This window comes from Hippichthys cyanospilos, chromosome 2 (assembly GCF_059441005.1).
Source record: "Hippichthys cyanospilos isolate Australia breed blue-spotted pipefish chromosome 2, RoL_Hcya_1.0, whole genome shotgun sequence".
Classification (NCBI taxonomy): Eukaryota; Metazoa; Chordata; class Actinopteri; order Syngnathiformes; family Syngnathidae; genus Hippichthys; species Hippichthys cyanospilos.
In genome coordinates, this window is record NC_142370.1 from 3,897,233 (window position 1) to 3,914,772 (window position 17,540).

General features: G+C 39.9%; 2 protein-coding genes across 3 annotated transcripts; both read right to left on the reverse strand.

The window, feature by feature from the left end:
• Positions 1 to 999: 999 nt before the first annotated feature.
• irag3a (inositol 1,4,5-triphosphate receptor associated 3a) lies at positions 1,000 to 13,400 on the reverse strand. 2 transcript variants are annotated; one of them, XM_088407763.1, is made up of 13 exons: positions 13,149 to 13,399; positions 13,025 to 13,085; positions 11,401 to 11,473; positions 11,289 to 11,316; positions 10,268 to 10,408; positions 8,727 to 8,858; positions 4,717 to 4,870; positions 4,608 to 4,648; positions 4,477 to 4,527; positions 3,643 to 3,800; positions 3,450 to 3,575; positions 2,618 to 2,719; positions 1,000 to 2,531 (listed from the first exon to the last, which is right to left on the reverse strand). In XM_088407763.1, the coding sequence occupies exons 1-13, from the start codon at positions 13,179 to 13,181 to the stop codon at positions 2,432 to 2,434; spliced, it is 1,200 nt and encodes a 399-aa protein (XP_088263889.1). In that variant the 5' UTR covers positions 13,182 to 13,399; the 3' UTR covers positions 1,000 to 2,431. The 2 variants fall into 2 exon arrangements, with proteins under 2 accessions (XP_088263889.1, XP_088263890.1); XM_088407764.1 differs by lacking the exon at positions 4,477 to 4,527 and having other exon boundaries at positions 13,149 to 13,400.
• Positions 13,401 to 13,658: 258 nt separating this feature from the next.
• Positions 13,659 to 17,533, reverse strand: rpl10a (ribosomal protein L10a). The gene is made up of 6 exons (XM_088407759.1): positions 17,422 to 17,533; positions 15,832 to 15,903; positions 15,673 to 15,753; positions 14,545 to 14,693; positions 13,970 to 14,142; positions 13,659 to 13,899 (listed from the first exon to the last, which is right to left on the reverse strand). Exons 1-6 carry the CDS (start codon positions 17,424 to 17,426, stop codon positions 13,729 to 13,731), a joined length of 651 nt encoding a protein of 216 aa, XP_088263885.1. The 5' UTR covers positions 17,427 to 17,533; the 3' UTR covers positions 13,659 to 13,728.
• Positions 17,534 to 17,540: the final 7 nt, after the last annotated feature.

Consider the following 17,540-nt stretch of genomic DNA (forward strand, 5'->3'; position numbering starts at 1 on the left):
ATATACACATTGGAAACTCTACTTACGAATGCCTTGTTAAAAAACTTCAGCTTACGAAACACCTCTTCGGAAAAATATTCTTCCTGGTTATGAAAGGAAATTCAGGATATGAAAGGCGAAATTGCCAGTGTATGAGACACGAGAGGCCATTGCTCGCTCCAACGAAACCGCCATCTTATACATCACAACCCACGATGTCTGCCCTTCCATGTATTTGTATGACATGTTTTTGTTAGTATTTTTTGTTTATTTGCCGGCTTGTCCACAACAAGTTCTTCGCACTAATGTTTTCTGTCTGGCACATTCACAAAAGCAGCTTTGGGCTGCTGTAAACAAACCGCTAAATGCTTTCTCGTACTAACTAGCTTGCTGTCATGTCTGACGTTAGCATCGTCAGCACTTTAGCATAAGATACAGGAAGTACTTTGCATGACCTTAAAGTAAACTTAAATGCTCAAAATTATCCCAAAATAAATATGATTGTTCCCTTGGACTTGTAAATGATGCCTGGATAACTGGAAATGTAAATCAAAAATGTCCAAATGAAAAGACCTAAACAAACTTTTCTGAACACACCACGACTCACTGCACCATCTTAAGGCAAACAAATGAACGGCATTCATATTATCAACTGCTACAATTAATGTTATGAATTTAAAGGTTTAATGAGCTTTTTTTTAGGTTTGGAACCGATTAGGCTCTTTACATGCCCCTACTTATGAAAAATTCATATTAGAAAATGACTTCTAAAACAAATTAATTTCTTAAGTAGAGGTACTATATACAAAACTTCAAGCAGACCTTCACAGACAGATGATGTCAAACTGGCCTGGGAGGAAGTCACATATGGCATAAATGAGTCCTGTGTCAAGGGAGAACCATGCCTCCTGATTGGTGGAGTGGCCCTCGCCACAACAAGTAGGAAATTCGGAGGTCAAAGACGCGGCCACTCAAGTCATTTTGAACCCGCAGCGGTCTAAATTGGATCTCTGCACACTCTCCTCGTACCTGAGCTTTTATTAAAGGTCACAAGATGACAACGTCATAATCAATTCAAAATAAGATCAAATCTGTGAAAACATTGCTAAACACACTAGTGCACAGACTCCCATAATGCAAAAGTCTTGAAAAGTCGTAATACTCTAATTATGACATGATAAATATTCCTATTTCAATTTCATAAATATCAGTGGACCCCCGTGTTACGAACTTAATCCGTTCAGCGGCTATGCTCGTAACTCGAATTGCTCGTATGACGGGGCAATCCAAACCTATGTTAATTAGTGAATGCGTGCAAAAACCTTAGGTAAAAACATCATGACTTTATACACATATTAAAATTAAGGAACATAATCTACTGTACAGTTAAATTAAATAACATAAATATACAAAGGAAAAATGACATTTACCTTTGGGGCGACGTGACTTGAGCTGGTGGTGTGAGGATGCGGAGGGGAGCAGAGACGAACCCACAGATTTTTTTTTTCTCAAACAAGAACTTTTCTTAAACAAGAACATATAACCGGCGATTTTCTTCTCTTTAATCCATAATAGAAGAAGCCTCTCCATTTTGTTGTTGACCGAGGTCCGTCCCCTGGCAAGGAAAGTCTTGCCCTTAGAGGACTTGCTTGCTATGATAGCTTCCTTGTTATTGATATGTACATATTGCCGAGCGGTTACGGCCATACTCATTAGCAAGGTTAACTATGCGTGCGCCTCTTTTGTATTTTTTTATTATTTCCTGCTTCGTTTCTATTGTCATCATCCTCTTTCTTCTTCCTTTACCGCCACTTGCAATTTTAGAAGCCATGTCTAACAGATAAAGTTTGCAAAGTCTTCACAACACACCGACCAGCTCGTCCCATCAGTCTAGATGAGGGCGTTCGGCCAATAGCATATCGGCATTTCTGTGACTGACGTGACGCCGACCAATAGCATATCCGCATCTCCGTGACTGAGACCGTGACTGTGACCCTAATCGACCAATAGCATATCGGCATCTCCATGACTGAGACCGTGACTGTGACCTTAATCGACCAATAGCATATCGGCATGTCCCTGACATGCGAGAAAAGATGTTTTTGTTGATGCAGCAAAGTGAAAAAAATAGTGCGGACACACTGACCGGCATGTTGGATGGTTCGTAAGACGAAAGGCTTATGCGTAAGAGGGGGACAAAAAAAAACGCCGCGGTCCGCGTTGTAAGATGAAAAAAACGTAAAACGGGGTTCGTAAACCGGGGGCCCACTGTATACAGAGTAGTTACTTTTGCTATTATCACATTTTACAATTTTTATATTTTGTAATTTACAGTATGTATTTATATATATTTATATCTGATGATGTTACGGCCCATTCAAAGTTAGCCTAAGCTGGGTGACAATAAGGCCAGGCTAGTGAAAAATGCCCAGACACCCAGGGGTTAAAATTCTCATACAGAGACAAAAATCCACGTGATGAAGGAGAGGATCACAAAGGCGCAGAAAAGCAGTGGGCGACTGCGAGCCAAGCTGCGTTGCCTGCATGACGATCTGAAGACGACAGCCATCGGCGTCAACATGATTACAGTAAATTCTTTCATTAGGTTCTATTTTTGAACAAAAAAATGGAGACTTACACAGGAATCTGCTGGCAGTCCTTTGTTCTCTTCCTCTCGTCAGCCTTTTTTTTTGCCAATGCGTGCCTCTTGTGTCTCGGCCTCGTTGTGTCCAGCGTGCCACTGCAAGACCAGGACCAAGACCAGGAGACACATCTCCAGTTAAAATTAGAAACAATCATTTGTACACCAAAATGTTGCTGCTGGGAAGCTGAATAAAAACTTTACACTTGCAATTTCAGAAACGACATGAAACCCTGATGAGCAACTGAACTGTGATGAGTTAACGTTCCTAAAAACACAACATTGTTAGGTGGCGTGGTGGAAGACCGGCTTACACGTCTGCTCCCCATGTGGAGGTCGTGAGCACGATTCTGGCTCTGGTCTTCCTGTGTGCAGTTTATATGTTCTCTGCGTGCTTGTATGTGCTTTGTATCACTGAAATTCACTTAGGGTAAGTCAATATAACATGATTTGACCTCTAACGCTGAAGTCCACCAACAGAAGCGGTCCGTGGATCAACTGAAATAATGATGTTTAGGAACTGATTTATTTATTCTTTAACAGTTCATTCGTTTGTGCTTTGTTTGGTGTTTTTGGGTGCCGGCGCCCGTGGCCGCCGTTGATATTACATTTTTTAGTGAGGAAGGACGGTGTGGCTTCAATTGAGAGGAGTCATCGTCGGTGATGCACAAGTAGTTCTGACCGGTCCTTGGTGATAACTAGGTTGGGGACCCTTGTTTGCTCACCGACAGTGTTAAAAATGCTGAGCGTTATGACTTGAATAAAGGCGGAATATTTAAAGTGTCTCATAGTGCAAGTCATCAAATTGTGGTTCGGATATACCTTTTACCTTTTGTGAGGCACTTTTTTGTCAGTCGCTGCTTTGCATGGGACAGGACGCTCTGAGATAAGAGAGTGAGGGGGAGGTGCTTCTGAGGGTGACACAGGAGTAGACACTTCATCTGGATTGACTGGCCTGGGAGACGAAGAAGGTGTTAGAAAAAGAGGATAAAATCAGCGACGGAGGTGGCACAAAGTAGGACCTGTCATCCACCAAGTAGCCGTCGTCCTTGTTGATGACGCTGCAGCTGGATGCTGAGCTTAAGCAGGGAGACGGGCAAGCGGGGAACAGCTTACTGCCGGTGTCAACTTCTCCATGAGCGGCACGCTTCTTGGACTCTCGCTTTGCATTTTGGAGAGGCTAAGAAAAAAACAGTTTATTGGATCACACAAATTGAACTTGATATTATGCAAAGACTGGCCCATGGGCCACATGGGCCAACACCATTCTTGCTTCTTTTTTTTTGAATATTTCATTTTCATTCAGAAAAAATGCACAGTAGACTGTATAGTCCTCACAAACATGCTGGGATCAGTTTTTTGGGTTGTATTTTTTTAATACCCCCTCCCTTCTAAAACGCCTTATAAAAAGGTGTTATCTTTAGGCCCAAAACAAAGTAAACTCAGCCATTTTTATTGGATCAGCGACAGGTTGAATATTACACAATCGGGTAACAATGAGCCAGAAAGTAAACGACAACAAAATGCTTCAGAAACGCAATAAGAGGAACAAAACAGACATATTGAAACTAAAAAAACAAACACACAAACTAAAAAGGGGGCTTTTCTACCAAAATGAACCCTTACGGTACAGAGACGATGATGATGACCGATGCTACATGTAAGTTCATTCTATTTGAATTTGACTGTGAAATTTGTTAATATCTGTCGTTGGTCTTTGCTCACGTCTTAAATGTAGTTTGATCCTTGAACTTATTTAGTCCTTTTTACTTGCGACCTTTGGGACTCCAAACATTTCTGTCAGGGCCCATGGACCAGCGGGATGGGGAGATGACTAGAGAAGCAAGAAGCCTCACCTGGATGTCACTTGGAATCAATGACACACTGACTCTGCGGCGACTGCCATTCTAGCAAAGAGCAGAGAGATGAAAGCAAGCGGGGGTTGCCAGCCGTCTTACAAAAAAAAAAAAACAATATAGCCTGATACCTGCTGGAAGCTTTTCTTCCAGCTGTCACTTTCGTCTGGATCTAGAAATGAGACAAAGCCTGTCAAGTCAAACATCGGAAAAGTACAAAATGTTTGAATGATTAGAGACCGAGAGGAGCTCCAGCGTCGTCGATGCTCCTGCAGTTCTGCTGGTGGATCAACTTCTTGGCTTCCTCCAGCTCCGCCTCCTGTCGCTCCAGTCGCCTCCTAACATTCTCCACGTGTGCCACCATGAGTTCCACTGCTCGACTGACACGAGCCTCCTGGTGCACATAAAAGGCAGAAACCCAATCGCGGTCCCTTAGCTTACTCAAACGTTTCCTTTCCATGGCACATACTACAATTCAGAGGTCCCCAACCGCCGGTCCGTGGCCCGGTACCGGTCCGTGGCTCAACTGATACCGGGCCCGAAATAATGTTTGGAACTGGTTTGGGTTACCCTTTAACTCTTCATTCATTTGTGCTTTGTTTTTTGGCGCCATCTCTGGCCATTGTTGATATTACATTTTGAAGTTAGGAAGGCCGCTGAGGGTTTCGATTTGAGCAGTCAGGAGACTTTCGGTGACACGCACATCTGTGAAATCTGGCCCATGAGTGTCTGTATGTTGTACTTTCTTTGTATGAATGTTGTCATTTATTCATTTATTTTTAACTTGTTGAAAATGTATTAATTTCCTTCACATCTCTTTTTTTGCCTGATGCATAGCTTTATTGGTAATAGAGAAAACAGAGATTCTTTAATTAATTACAATTTTAATCAAAATGTATACCAACATGGAAGACATTATCAACTTTGATAGTCAGCAATTTTAGACATACACATTGACGTACAAACCCCACCCTACACCCATCCACATTACATCTCATCTTTCTAAAGGAAAAAAAAAAAAAATCGAAAAGAAAAATACATCACATTATAGAACAGTGCAGTGTCTTTCTATGCATCTTAAATATAGAATACTAAGTGTTCGGATCTCAGAGTGAGCGCATCAAAAAGAGACCAGCGTTGGGAAAATATGGATCAAAGCAACAGAGGTCAAATCTCATTTAGTACTTTATGCGTCAGGGGGACAATATGACAGATCGTCAAGCCAACAACCAATTTGGGGGCCTAATAAATCCCTCCAATGCAAAGAAATCAGACATTTTGTATGAATAAGGCAAATATTGATCAGTTTTATTTCATATTTATTTAAGGAAAGATTTTCAGGGTAAAGACCCAAAATACAGAGTTAAGGAGTGAGAGGAATTGGCTTGGTGATAATTTTGGAAATTCTAATAATTATTTCTTTCCAGAAGTTCTGTATTTTCTCACATTCCCATATACAGTGTAAAAACATGCCTTTGCAAATTTGACATTTCACACATATATCTGGAACATTTATAACTTGTTCATCTTTCCTGGGGCCATGTACAATCTCATTATCAAGTTATATTGTATCAGTTTGAATCTGGAATTCATCGATATTTTTTGAGCTTCTGAGCATATTTGGCTCCATTCATAATCTAGTATATCCTCACCCAGGTCTACGCTGCACAACTTTCTCTTTGTGACGGATGACTCTGGAATATGTTGAAAATCGATTGCATAACAGAGATCTGACCTTTGTCCTGCTGAGGCTACGTTACTGTTAGAATTATTGTCGATATAGTGATGATACATTTGCTACAAAATATAAATGCTTGCAATGACGAAATGCTTTGCTGTGAGAATGATTAGGATTAGGATTCTAATTATTATAGTGACTATAAATTTGCTACAAAATATAACTAACTGCTTGCAAAGAAGAAAGGGTATGCTGTGAGAAAACTGTCTTGTTATTGTTTTGTCTCAAACACTTCTTACAAAAGTCTAACAAATGAACCTGACAGTTACGTACATTTCTAGCGCCGACAACGGGAAGGGAGAATTTGAACGGTTTAGTTTAGAGTAAATGAAACTACGCATCTGCAAGTATTTAAAAAAGTGGGATGTTAAATGTGTCTTTAATTTCATTAAAAGACATGAATATGTCACTCTTAGAAAGATCCATGATCCTATGAATTCCTTTTGTGACCACTGTTTAAAGCCCAAGTCATTTTTACCTGGTTTGAATTCTGTATTTCCCCAGATTGGTGTAAAACAAGATAGAAGTGGGCTATCCCTGAATGCTTGGTGCCCCTCGTACCATATCATCAAAGTATTCTTAACAAACGGATTTGGTGTGTTTTTCTTTCAAATCTAAACAGAGTCGGATTATAGATATAAGTCTAGTCCTCGTCCTTTTGTGGACGGTGCCCAGGATAATTGTGGCTTGGGTAAAAGCCACATTCTGGCAGCTCTTAATTGAGCTGCCCAGTAATACCAGATTAGATTTCAAAGTCAATTTTATTGTCAAGTTGGTACCTTTGGGCCACCTCTGTCAAATGGGAGATAACGCAAATGTATTCCATAATACTGTATTTTCATGTCGTGGAAAAAATTGCGAGGGGGTTGGGAGCACATTCATTTTTAAAATGTTTAAACGACCAATCAAAGTAAAAGCGAGTGAAATCCACCTGTTTAAACTTTCTTTCATTTTTAATATAACTGGATCATAGTTAACAGGTATTAGAGATTTCACGTCTGGGGTAATAAAAATTCCAAGGTACTTAAATCCTTTAGGAGAATTCATAAAAAAATAAATAGAATAGAAGATTTCGATTTGTCATTAATGTTGTCATTTAGGATCATTCGCCCAACTATGGTTTACATGCTAGCCAATGTTCGTTCTTATCTTCGGCATGTTATATCGTGCTGCACTTTTATGCGTTTAGCTCGTTCGCATTTTCGTTTGTGCCAGGTATTGCCCTTTGGTATAACAGAGGTGGGCACTTTGTCAGCACTGACGGACTGTCGCCGGACGACGCCCATTTTGCTGATGGCCTGACCAATGACAGGAATGCTTAAAAAAAGGCAAATAAAAAATGTCGGCATTGCAATTTTCATCCATCATTGTAATCGTCGGGATAGATATCACGTCAGATGGCCGTAAATCCGCCACACACCTTATTGCTTGCGATCTTATAGTATAATTCAACTGACTTTTATCATTTATCTGCTTTATTACTGCATCTTGATAGTAGAAATTGTAACAAACAATTATCTGCTTTATTGCTGCATCTTGATAGTAGAAACTGTAATCAGTTTATACTCTTCGTATCAATAGTTAACAGTATCACCAAGCAGTGAAACATTATAGACGCTTGAGTAAATAAATTTAAGTTTGATCATTTCACAACTTGTTATTCGCGACCACAACACAGCTGAGATTAATTTTTAGTTGCTCCTTTCTTATTTGGGGTTTCAGCTTTCTTGTTGATAAGAGCATTCTGGCATACGGTTCAAGTAACCAATGAATGAAGACCAATTGGTATTTTTTTCTCTCATTGGCTCTTGGCCAGGAAATGCAAGATAGATTTTTTTTTAATTCCCTAATTAAAGACGTGTTTTTTGAGTAAATTCAACCTCAGCAATACTTTAACTTGTAGTGTATGTGGCAGATGAAATTTAGACAAATTTTAATGAAACTGTCTCCTGTAGTTGTAGAGCAGGCAGTTATAAATGAGAACCAACTTTTAGAGTCACGCACGGCAAAATAATGTCGTTTAGCAAGTATTATTAACAACTACTCCCTACCGTCCCCTGTGTAATACATAATAGAGTATCATAGCTGAGAGTTAAATCCCGAGCTACCGTCGTTGTTATGTTACACTGATATAATTGTGTTATGTCTCAAATGAAATGTAACTGTCGAATCAAAGACATGGTGTTCATTTTAAATGTAAATACAAAATCAGAAAAACATGAATGAAAGACAAGGAACCGCTTTTCATATGACGCCCCCTAGAGGTGGCAGAACGTTGGGAAAAACGACATCAATCAATTTAGTTTGGCTTGAAAAAAATGACAGACCGACGATGACGGAAAGGGGGCGGATCTCGGACCATCCAAAAAATGTAAGTTGCCCACCTGTGTGGAATAACTGTGCTATATGTGCCAAGTATTCCTCACAGGTCCACAATAAAAAAAAAAAAAAAACCTTCTCCAACTTGATTCCTAGGATAAAGAAAGGAACTTACAGTATAAACGAGCATTACCTGGTGCACCGCTCCAAGCACCTCAGCCGTGTTGGCGATGCGTTCAACTGTGCTAGTGAGGATGTCCAGCGACAGCTCCAACCTCTGTAGAATTTTACTGCGCTTGCTGTCCAGACAAAGGCCCTTTAGTGCCTGTAAAGGACCACAGGCACACATTTCTGCTCATATGATGCAAATGGCATTTTAAATTGCTTGTTATACACCACATTGACCCTCTTTAGTGCCTGCCCAGTCCAACCAGCAAGCGTGACCAAGTAAATCATATTGGACAGCTTGGAGATGAAGGCCAACTGCGGATGTTTCAAAAACAATGACCCACACACCAGCAAGGGAGCAAAATCATGGTTTCGGAGGAACACCAACTAAATCTCAATCACATAGATAACTTGTGGGCTGAGAAAAAAAAAACATTGGCAAACATTGTTCATGAGGCAAAACCAAGAAACACAAAGTAATTGTGCAACATAGTCCGCAATTGATAGCAATACCTGTTGACCGTTGCTGGAAATCGGTAAACACTATGCACCACAGATGCAAAGCAACTATCAGAAACCTTGGTTATGCAAGAAAATATTAGTGCAGGGTACTCAGTAAAGTTGAATTTTTTTAGAATTTCTCATCTTGTACAGTACATTTTAGAGTTACCAAAAAAAAAAAAAAAGATGCCAATGCTTCTATTGTTTTAAAAAAAAATACTTGATTTTATATGAAATATTATGTGATTTCCTGTGAAATATTATAAAATGTTATTACTGTAACTCCCCAAATATAAAATGCACCTGTGTACAACACGCACCCTTAATTTTGGAGTAAAATTATAGTATTTTCTATGTTACCATGTATAAGACGCACCAACACTTTGGCAACAATGTCAAAACTATCGCAAAACAGAATAAATCTCTTCTTTTGTAAACTTCAAATTGTATTGTGTTTATATCCGTAAATTATACATTTGTTACTGGTTAAGCATGTTTCAGATTTCCCACATTGTGAGCAGTCTATGAATGCCTCGCTGGTGAAACATTGAAAGCGCTCAGAGCAGTTGTTTTTCCTTTTCCTCGTGACGCAGTTCGAGTTCATTTTACCATAAATACACAAAGGTGAGCAGCATTCGTGTTTCACCAAGTTTATGATTGTGTGTATATCCTCAAAGACCGCAATAATAAACGAGTCAAATGGATTACCGTTCCATGTTGTACGCAATTACAGACAGATAAACTTCTAGAATGGTGTCGGGTTTAAAAACAAACAAACAAACAAAACGCCCATAATTTTAATTTACCATTTATCAGAAGCACCCATACGTTTGCCCCTCATTTTTGGTAAAAGAAATTTAAGAAAAGATATTTGGGGAATTACGGTACTTGCTTTGAAATGAAATGTGCAGTGTCCCCGATTTATATTCAAGTGTAATTTATTTGAGCTAATCTGACATTTACCTTTTTAAAGACACTTTTGAACGCAACTGTAAGAACAAATCAGGAGAGCTTTTAAGTCCTGAAACTAATGTGCCTCATTTAAAGAGTTCCTCTGTTGTGCACCTCCAGCGTCTCTCTGCCTCTGGACAGCTCCAGCAGGACATTCTCTTCGGCCAGGTTGCGGGCATGCTCTTCCGCCAAGAGCCTCTGCTTCAGAGTGTATTGGTCACAGCGGAATGCCAAGGCAATCTGAGTGAAGTTCTTCTGTGAGGGTCAAAGTGAGGATTTCCAAAAGAAACACAATTAGAGCGATGATGATGTTTTTTTTGCGGCAAAATGACAGATTTTACAATGACAATGCATTTCAACATACTATGCATAGTATAATGCAGCCAAGTTGGCATTTTAACCTCTGAGGGGGAAATTTTGACCCAGCATGGGCTTTTTGATGTTTTTGATGTGCGATATCAAAGGAAAAGCATACAAAAAAACACGAGAAGGCTAACATACTGCAGAGATTGTCGGAACATGATGACTTTCAATATGCTATTCTGCTGTCCCTTCTAAATGGTTGCAAACAGGAAATTGAGAGCTACATCCTATAGGTGTGAAATTGAGCCCATGTCGGGCTCATTTACTGCCATTCAAAATTGGAAATATTGTCAATTTTTGGACATATCAGCCAATGTTTTCTCATTCATGTCCCTCGATTTTTGCGTTTATCCTTTCAACAGCAACCCGCGTACGGGGTGCAATAGGTGATGTTGTGTTGGTGCCCCAAAACCACTGGCAACTGCCAACTTATGGCATTTGCAAGCCTTTCAATGATTGTTGATTGGCTTAGCCTGGACTCCCATGATACAAAAGTCTTAAAAAGTCATAATACTCTAATTATGACATATTCACCTCACATTCCCTGTGAGGTCTCAAAGAGCTAGTCCACACCAGCGGATGAGGCAATACTAATAATTGGTCAGGTGCCAAAAAAGGCAAACACGTAAAAAGAAAAACTTTGCAAAAAAAGTTTTTGCACGTTTTGTTTGCTTTTTGTTTACTTTTTGTTTTTGTGGCATTCTGCTGATTGCGATGTGTTTGCCCCATCCGCAAACGTGCCAAAGCTCTGAAAAGAAATAAATGGACTTACTTCCAAATCGCGCTCTGACACCTCCAAGCTGTCAAGAAAACAAAAGTTTAATGAGCATATTCGACTGTCATACAAGAAAAAAAAAAATCATTTGTGGTTGTCCGGCTTAGACCTGTTGAGGCCCACTCGGTCTATGATTGACAACTTATTCCAAAGAGTGGGTGATGGCTCCTCCTGACCGATTTCTGTCATGCAAAAAACTTGGTTATAATACACGTGCACAATTATTATTGAAAATTTTACCACTGAACACTGAGACCAAAATAATGTCTCGCTTAATACCGTGTCATGTTCCAGGGGTGTCAAACTCATTTAAGCTTGCGGGACACATGGAGGCAAATTTATTCTCAAGTGGGCCGCACCAATGAAATCACGGTGTATATTTATATTACATTTTAAAAAAAAAAGACAAAAATTCAGCTCATTTTTTATACTTAACATTCCAAAATCAACTCACAGGCCAGATTAAACACGTTTGCGGGCCAGAACAGGTCATATGTTTGACCCCTGTGGAATAGGAGATGCAATGCATTATGTTAATGGTATGTCCCCACAATGATAGAGGAAAATAACATTTTGAGTGAGTGAGTGCGTGCTCTTGGTTTTTGCCACAAGTTGGGAACCAAGATCCGTGTTTTTCTTTCTTTGTGGGAACCTCTTGCCCTTATGGGGACCACTTTGGTGGACCCCCAAAATTCAGACCTTTTTTTGAGGGTCAGGACTCGCTTTTCGAGTGCACATCTGAAAAAAATTTTGGTTATTAGGGCTAGGATTATGAGATATGTTGTGATGGGCAAGGAAAGCCAAAGCATTATGTTATGGAATGTCCCCAGTATGATCGGAGAAAAAAAAAAACTTGTGTGTGTGCCCTTGGTTTTAGCTGCATGTTGGGGACTCTTTATGTGAAACTCTTGCCCTTGCGGGAACAATTGTGGTGGAAAAAAATTCAATCTTTGGTATTTTCGTCAGAATATTAAAGTCATGATCAACATTTTGCGGGCCACATTAAAATGATGAGGCGGGCCGTTTGGTGATCATTTTCACTTCTCTCGAACATTTATATGATTATTATTATTATTATTATTACTATTATTATTATCATCATTCAATAGTCGATGGGACAAAATATCCCAGGGCTTGCAACCTATTATAAGGACGTGGGATTTTTTTTAAATTTCCCAGAGTATTCTAGATTTATAAGCAAGTAATAAATCCCATAGCTTTTTCCAAAGAAAAAAAAAATTGGTAGTGAAAGTAACTGTGTGAAGGCGTGAACATTTCCAACGCACACTGTTCTGTAATTAGATGCAAGACGTTTCCAACAAATGTTAACAAATCCCTAACACGCATCAACAAAGAAGTGGGTTCTGAGATTGTTGTGCCTGTAGCATGCCATATTTTCACCGGTCTCCCAAAAAAGGGTTTGCACCTTTTGACAATACAATGTGTCGGAGGTTATCCGTTAAGATCCTGTACACCAGGCACGTCCAAACCCAGTCCTCGAGGGCCGCCTATCCAGCATGTTTTGGAGGTTTCTGTCCTCCTATCTCCCCTGATTCAAATGATCAACTCATCAGCAAGCTCAGCGGAAGCCTGACAACAAACCTGATCATTTGAATCAGGCGCATCGGATGACGGAAACATCAAAAACATGCAGGATAGGTGGCCCTCTGGGACCGGGTTTGGACATGCCTGCTGCACACCCTTGTTTGACCTCGAAGTTAAAAGAAACTTACCCGAATCACTGTCGTCATCACCATGAAATGACACCGGACAGCCATTGGACTCCACATCCTCCTGAAAGACAAGAAGTCGGTTTGTGTGTTATCATTTTTGATCGACCCTGTCGATTTAACTCACCTGCGGGTGTAGGACAGCCAGGCCAGGCTTCATCTTGAGCACCACCCCCCCACCTTTTTTTTTTTAACTTTAAACCCTGGTGAACGCTATCTATTAGTTGTCCTTCACAATTTTACAGCAGCTACTTGGCGTTTGGACTCACTCTCAGCCTCAGTGAGAATAGATAATCCCATTAAGAGATCCACAGTTAAGGCAAAACGGGACACGTAGCTCTGAGCCTCTTGCTAGCCATGTTTAGCGCAGGTGTCAAACTCACGGCCGGGTATATCGTTTAGGTGGCCCACTAAAGTACCAAACTTGCAAGTTGTCTTCAAAATTACTTTGTGGGGCATGAGCATTTTTGAGTTTTCAAAACTACAAGTGTATGATGAACACTTAAAATTTGACTGTACTGTCATACCATTCCTCTGAAAGAAGCTATGACTACATTGTGGCCCAAAATAAAAATGAGCGTTACACCCGTGCCCAACAGCAAGCAAAATGCCAAACATTAATAATTGCACAACAACATTATTGGAAAGTCTACATTTTTATTGTTGGAAAGTCCACATTTTTTTTTATTCTTTGTAGAAAATCTCATTTAGTAGAGCCGCTGGGGCTTTCCCATGGTGCTCTTGATGTAGAGGGCGCGCACGTTTTGCCAGTTCTTCTTGAGCAGCGACACCAGGAAGTTGACGGCCAGGTGGATGTTGTACACCAGCTCGTCCTCAGTCATCTTCACGTGTCCGACGGCCACGGCCAGGCAGAGCACCTAAGGCGCACAAACCCGAGATGAAATGTTGCTGCAAGTCATGGCGGAGGACGTTTGCGGCTCAGCTTACCTTCTTCATCTGGAACTTGATGGTGGATTTGACCTCATCCACTTTGGTATTTAGGTTCTCATTGTGGGTGAGCAATGAGGGGAACTTGCCCGCCTTGTTGAGCCCAGGTCCCAGGATACGAGGGATCTGCTTGATCAGAGACTCGGAGGCCAGGAAGGCATCATACTTCTTGGCTGGAAGAGTAGCAAATACTAAATATCCTAAGCAGACTCAAAATGCAAACTTTAATTTTTACCAAGGTTATTACAGTCCAGAAAAATGCATAAAAGTAATATTGAGAAGAATAAAGAGGCTTTTAAAAAAACTTACAATTGCAAAACTGTAGAAAATTGAACTAAGATGAACTTTAGAGTTCAATTTAAGCATACAGAATTAATGTTGATATAGCAGTAAGTTCATACAGAAAAAAAACAGTTTAAAAATTGTAGCCGACCTTACTTTACCTAGTAATATTATGTTACATTCCATAAATTTAACAACAACAAAAAAAAAGCTTGAAAAACAAGTCAAAACAAAGTAACTACAGTAATGATAGTAATGAAAAATCCAAAAACAACCCAAAGACTGCTCCTCACCAAGCTTTTTGACCAGCTTCTTGTTCTTGTTGAGTTTCTTCAGAGCCTCCACATCCATGTGCGGCAGGTCAGCAGCTTTGGCCTCATCACAATGCTGCTGGTCTCCCAGAAGGCAGACTGAGAATTTTGGCCTAGGGAGAGTCTTCAGCCTACACATTAAAAGGTCACAAAAGTTGGCACTTGGAAACCTGCACCAGCATCACCTCACCCACCATTCATATATGTATTTAAAAAAAAAAAAGCTTCCAGTTACCTACTCTAAATAATAACTGATCAAATTTTTACACTAAATGACATCCACCACAGTAACCCTTTCACTCCCGTTGGGACAATGTGTTTCTATGCTATTAAAAAAAAAAAAACAATGGCAGTGGGTATAGGAATGAGAGCAGTAAGATGAAATGGCACCCCAGTCGCTCATTACACACACATCTACACAGTCTAGTGACATTTAGCATCTTTTCAAGACACACACTGTCAAGGTAGGTTGCGCTATAAAGTTTGTCAATTAACCATCTAGTACTGCGTTAATTTATTATTATGTACGATATATGTGTGTTACTATAGATTACACTGATCAATATGCATTCATGTTTGGTGATCATTTTCACTTCCCTGCCTCGCTTTACTTATTTCTTTTATAAAATACCGATGGGACAAAAATAAATCCTAGAGTATGTAACCTAATCTATGGAAGTGGGATTTTTTTGTTTTAAACTAATTTCCCAAGTATCCTAGACTTTGCTGCTACCCACAGAACACAGACGAGGTTGTGTCTAATGTAGAACAGATAAGAGTCATATCAGTTTCAAAGTTAAAAGTCTTACCAGACCACCACCATGCCTGGGGTCTTCATTCAAAATAGTGAACATTGGTCGGCACAAAGGTCATGAGCCTAAAAATTGCTCAAACCCTTAAAGCCTCCCCTCATGTTTTAAGACCCAGGGTAGGGGTCCGCCTGTTGAGCTCTGCTATGAGAGCTCAAGCAGACTACCCAAAGTACTTCTCCATGCCTGCGACCGGCCTGTCCGCAATAAACTACCCCCCCCCCCCAGCTTTGAGCAACCGTTCAACAAAGGCCAGGCGCAAACAGGGAAAAGGATGGGTTTAACAGAAAAACAGTCCAACCTGACGGTGCCAGAAAAACGCTTGTCCTTCTGGGGATCATAATTTTTCAGGCTGATCTGCAGCTCCACTGTCTCCACAAACCTGATACAGCAAAACATGCGCTCATTAGACATCATAGGACAGCTTCTGGATGAACCAGATACTGCTATGAATACTCACTTCCTCTTTTTAGCCCTTGAGCCTGACAGGACTTCCCTCACGGCCTCATACAAGGTGTCTCTGGAAACCTTACTGCAACACAAATTAGGGATGAGTAACCACTAAACAGGGGGGGATATTCAGATTTGTTGTGACTTCTATTTTAGTAGTTTGCACAAGAGGGTGACATGGGAGTAGATTTTTACTTCTACATCATCTCATGCTCCCAGAAAAAACAAAAACAGAACATTTTATCCTAGAACAGCACTATTAAAAACAGGAAGATCCTGTTCTGCTGAAAACAAATTCTCATCCAGTCTTGAACCTATTCAGAACGATACACACTCCCGCACTGCTCAAATCTTAGAGGTTAGCTATGACAAGGAAAAAAAGTTTCTCTCCCTGCTGAATAATCATGTTCCTATCAACTTTTTATCCTGTACCTTCCTAATCCCGTGGCTCAAAAATGATGTAGGCTACCATTAAGAGGGAATCAATCCCTTACATGAATGAAAAACAAACAAACAAACTTGCATTTAATAAACTTCTGTCAAGAGGAAATGGACGATAACATCCTACAGTATCATTTAGGTGGGCTGTTTTAGCCCAATCAATATGTCAGGTTGTTTTTAGTTTAGGTATGGCTATGTGGTCAGATTTCAATCTTAGTCGTTTTCATGAGGTTTTAGTTGATGCAAACTTAATTATTTTTTATTCTGGTCTTTGTCAAAGTTAAGTGACTATTTTAATCTAGTTCTAGCCCGCGACAGATTACATTTTAGCTTCCTTTAAGAAATGCAATTTTAATAAATCCTTCAGTAAGACCCATGCAGTACAATATATGAGATTTGAATGATGTTTTACAAAATAGTTCAGCAAACATGCTAAAAAAATGAAGCATTGCCATACCATTGCCACGTCATTTTGAACAAGTGTGTCAATATAGCAAATGAAATTGGTAAAATATGCTACAAGTGAGAGCCTTTCGACGTCACAATCAACAAAGTGACACAGTGCCAAGAATTATCGATAGTGCTTTATGTGTTGATCACTTCAGGGATTGAGATGTTTCTCTCAGCAGTATTTTCCGTTTAAAAGATTCTACCTCAATAACTCATACAAAAAATCGTTTCAACGTTTTGGGGAAAGAACAGTCCAGAAAAAAAATTGCATATATTTTTTTCTTGAACGCTGAATGGTAACCATTATTCCTCACACACTTTTTATTTTCCTTACTGTGCTTACTTTATGCTAGCTCGTAATGAGCCTCGAACGTCAATCCATTATCTACAGCCGCTTAACCAATCTCACCAAAAATGTTTGAAAAACGTATAAATATAGTCACTAAATTGGTGATCAACAACTGTTCTACAATTTACACGCCAAATAAAGAGGCTAAATGAGTTGGATTATTACAGATGCTCAAGGATTGTATCTCAACACGTAACGTCGTGTCACGCACCGGCAATGTACTCCTGACACGAGTCGAACATTGAGTTAAAAACTAAACAGTAAATGGTCAACCCGTACCTTTTAAGTTTAAAGTGGGAAAAAATGTTGACTTGCAATTGAAACTTTCATTGTTCAACATTTTTTTAGACCAGGCCGTACCTCATATTTGAAGCTGTTTCCCCCTGCCTCGCGACGCTAGAAAGGAAGTTCAGGCGGAAATTGCGTCAAGTAAAAGCACCTTACAGCTACGTCATCATCAAGCGCCAGATTGTTCTCAA

Excerpts from the sequence above, each read along its gene's own strand:
- irag3a (XM_088407763.1), bottom strand. The coding sequence starts at position 13,181 with ATGAAGCCTGGCCTGGCTGTCCTACACCCGCAG. Across the intron at positions 10,409-11,288 it reads TGTCAGAGCGCGATTTGGAA|AAGAACTTCACTCAGATTGC; the intron begins GTAAGTCCATTT and ends TGACCCTCACAG. Across the intron at positions 3,801-4,476 it reads TGATTCCAAGTGACATCCAG|CCTCTCCAAAATGCAAAGCG; the intron begins GTGAGGCTTCTT and ends TTTTTTTCTTAG.
- rpl10a (XM_088407759.1), bottom strand. Across the intron at positions 14,694-15,672 it reads CGTTTTTCTGGCACCGTCAG|GCTGAAGACTCTCCCTAGGC; the intron begins GTTGGACTGTTT and ends TTTAATGTGTAG. Across the intron at positions 14,143-14,544 it reads GAAGCTGGTCAAAAAGCTTG|CCAAGAAGTATGATGCCTTC; the intron begins GTGAGGAGCAGT and ends CTACTCTTCCAG.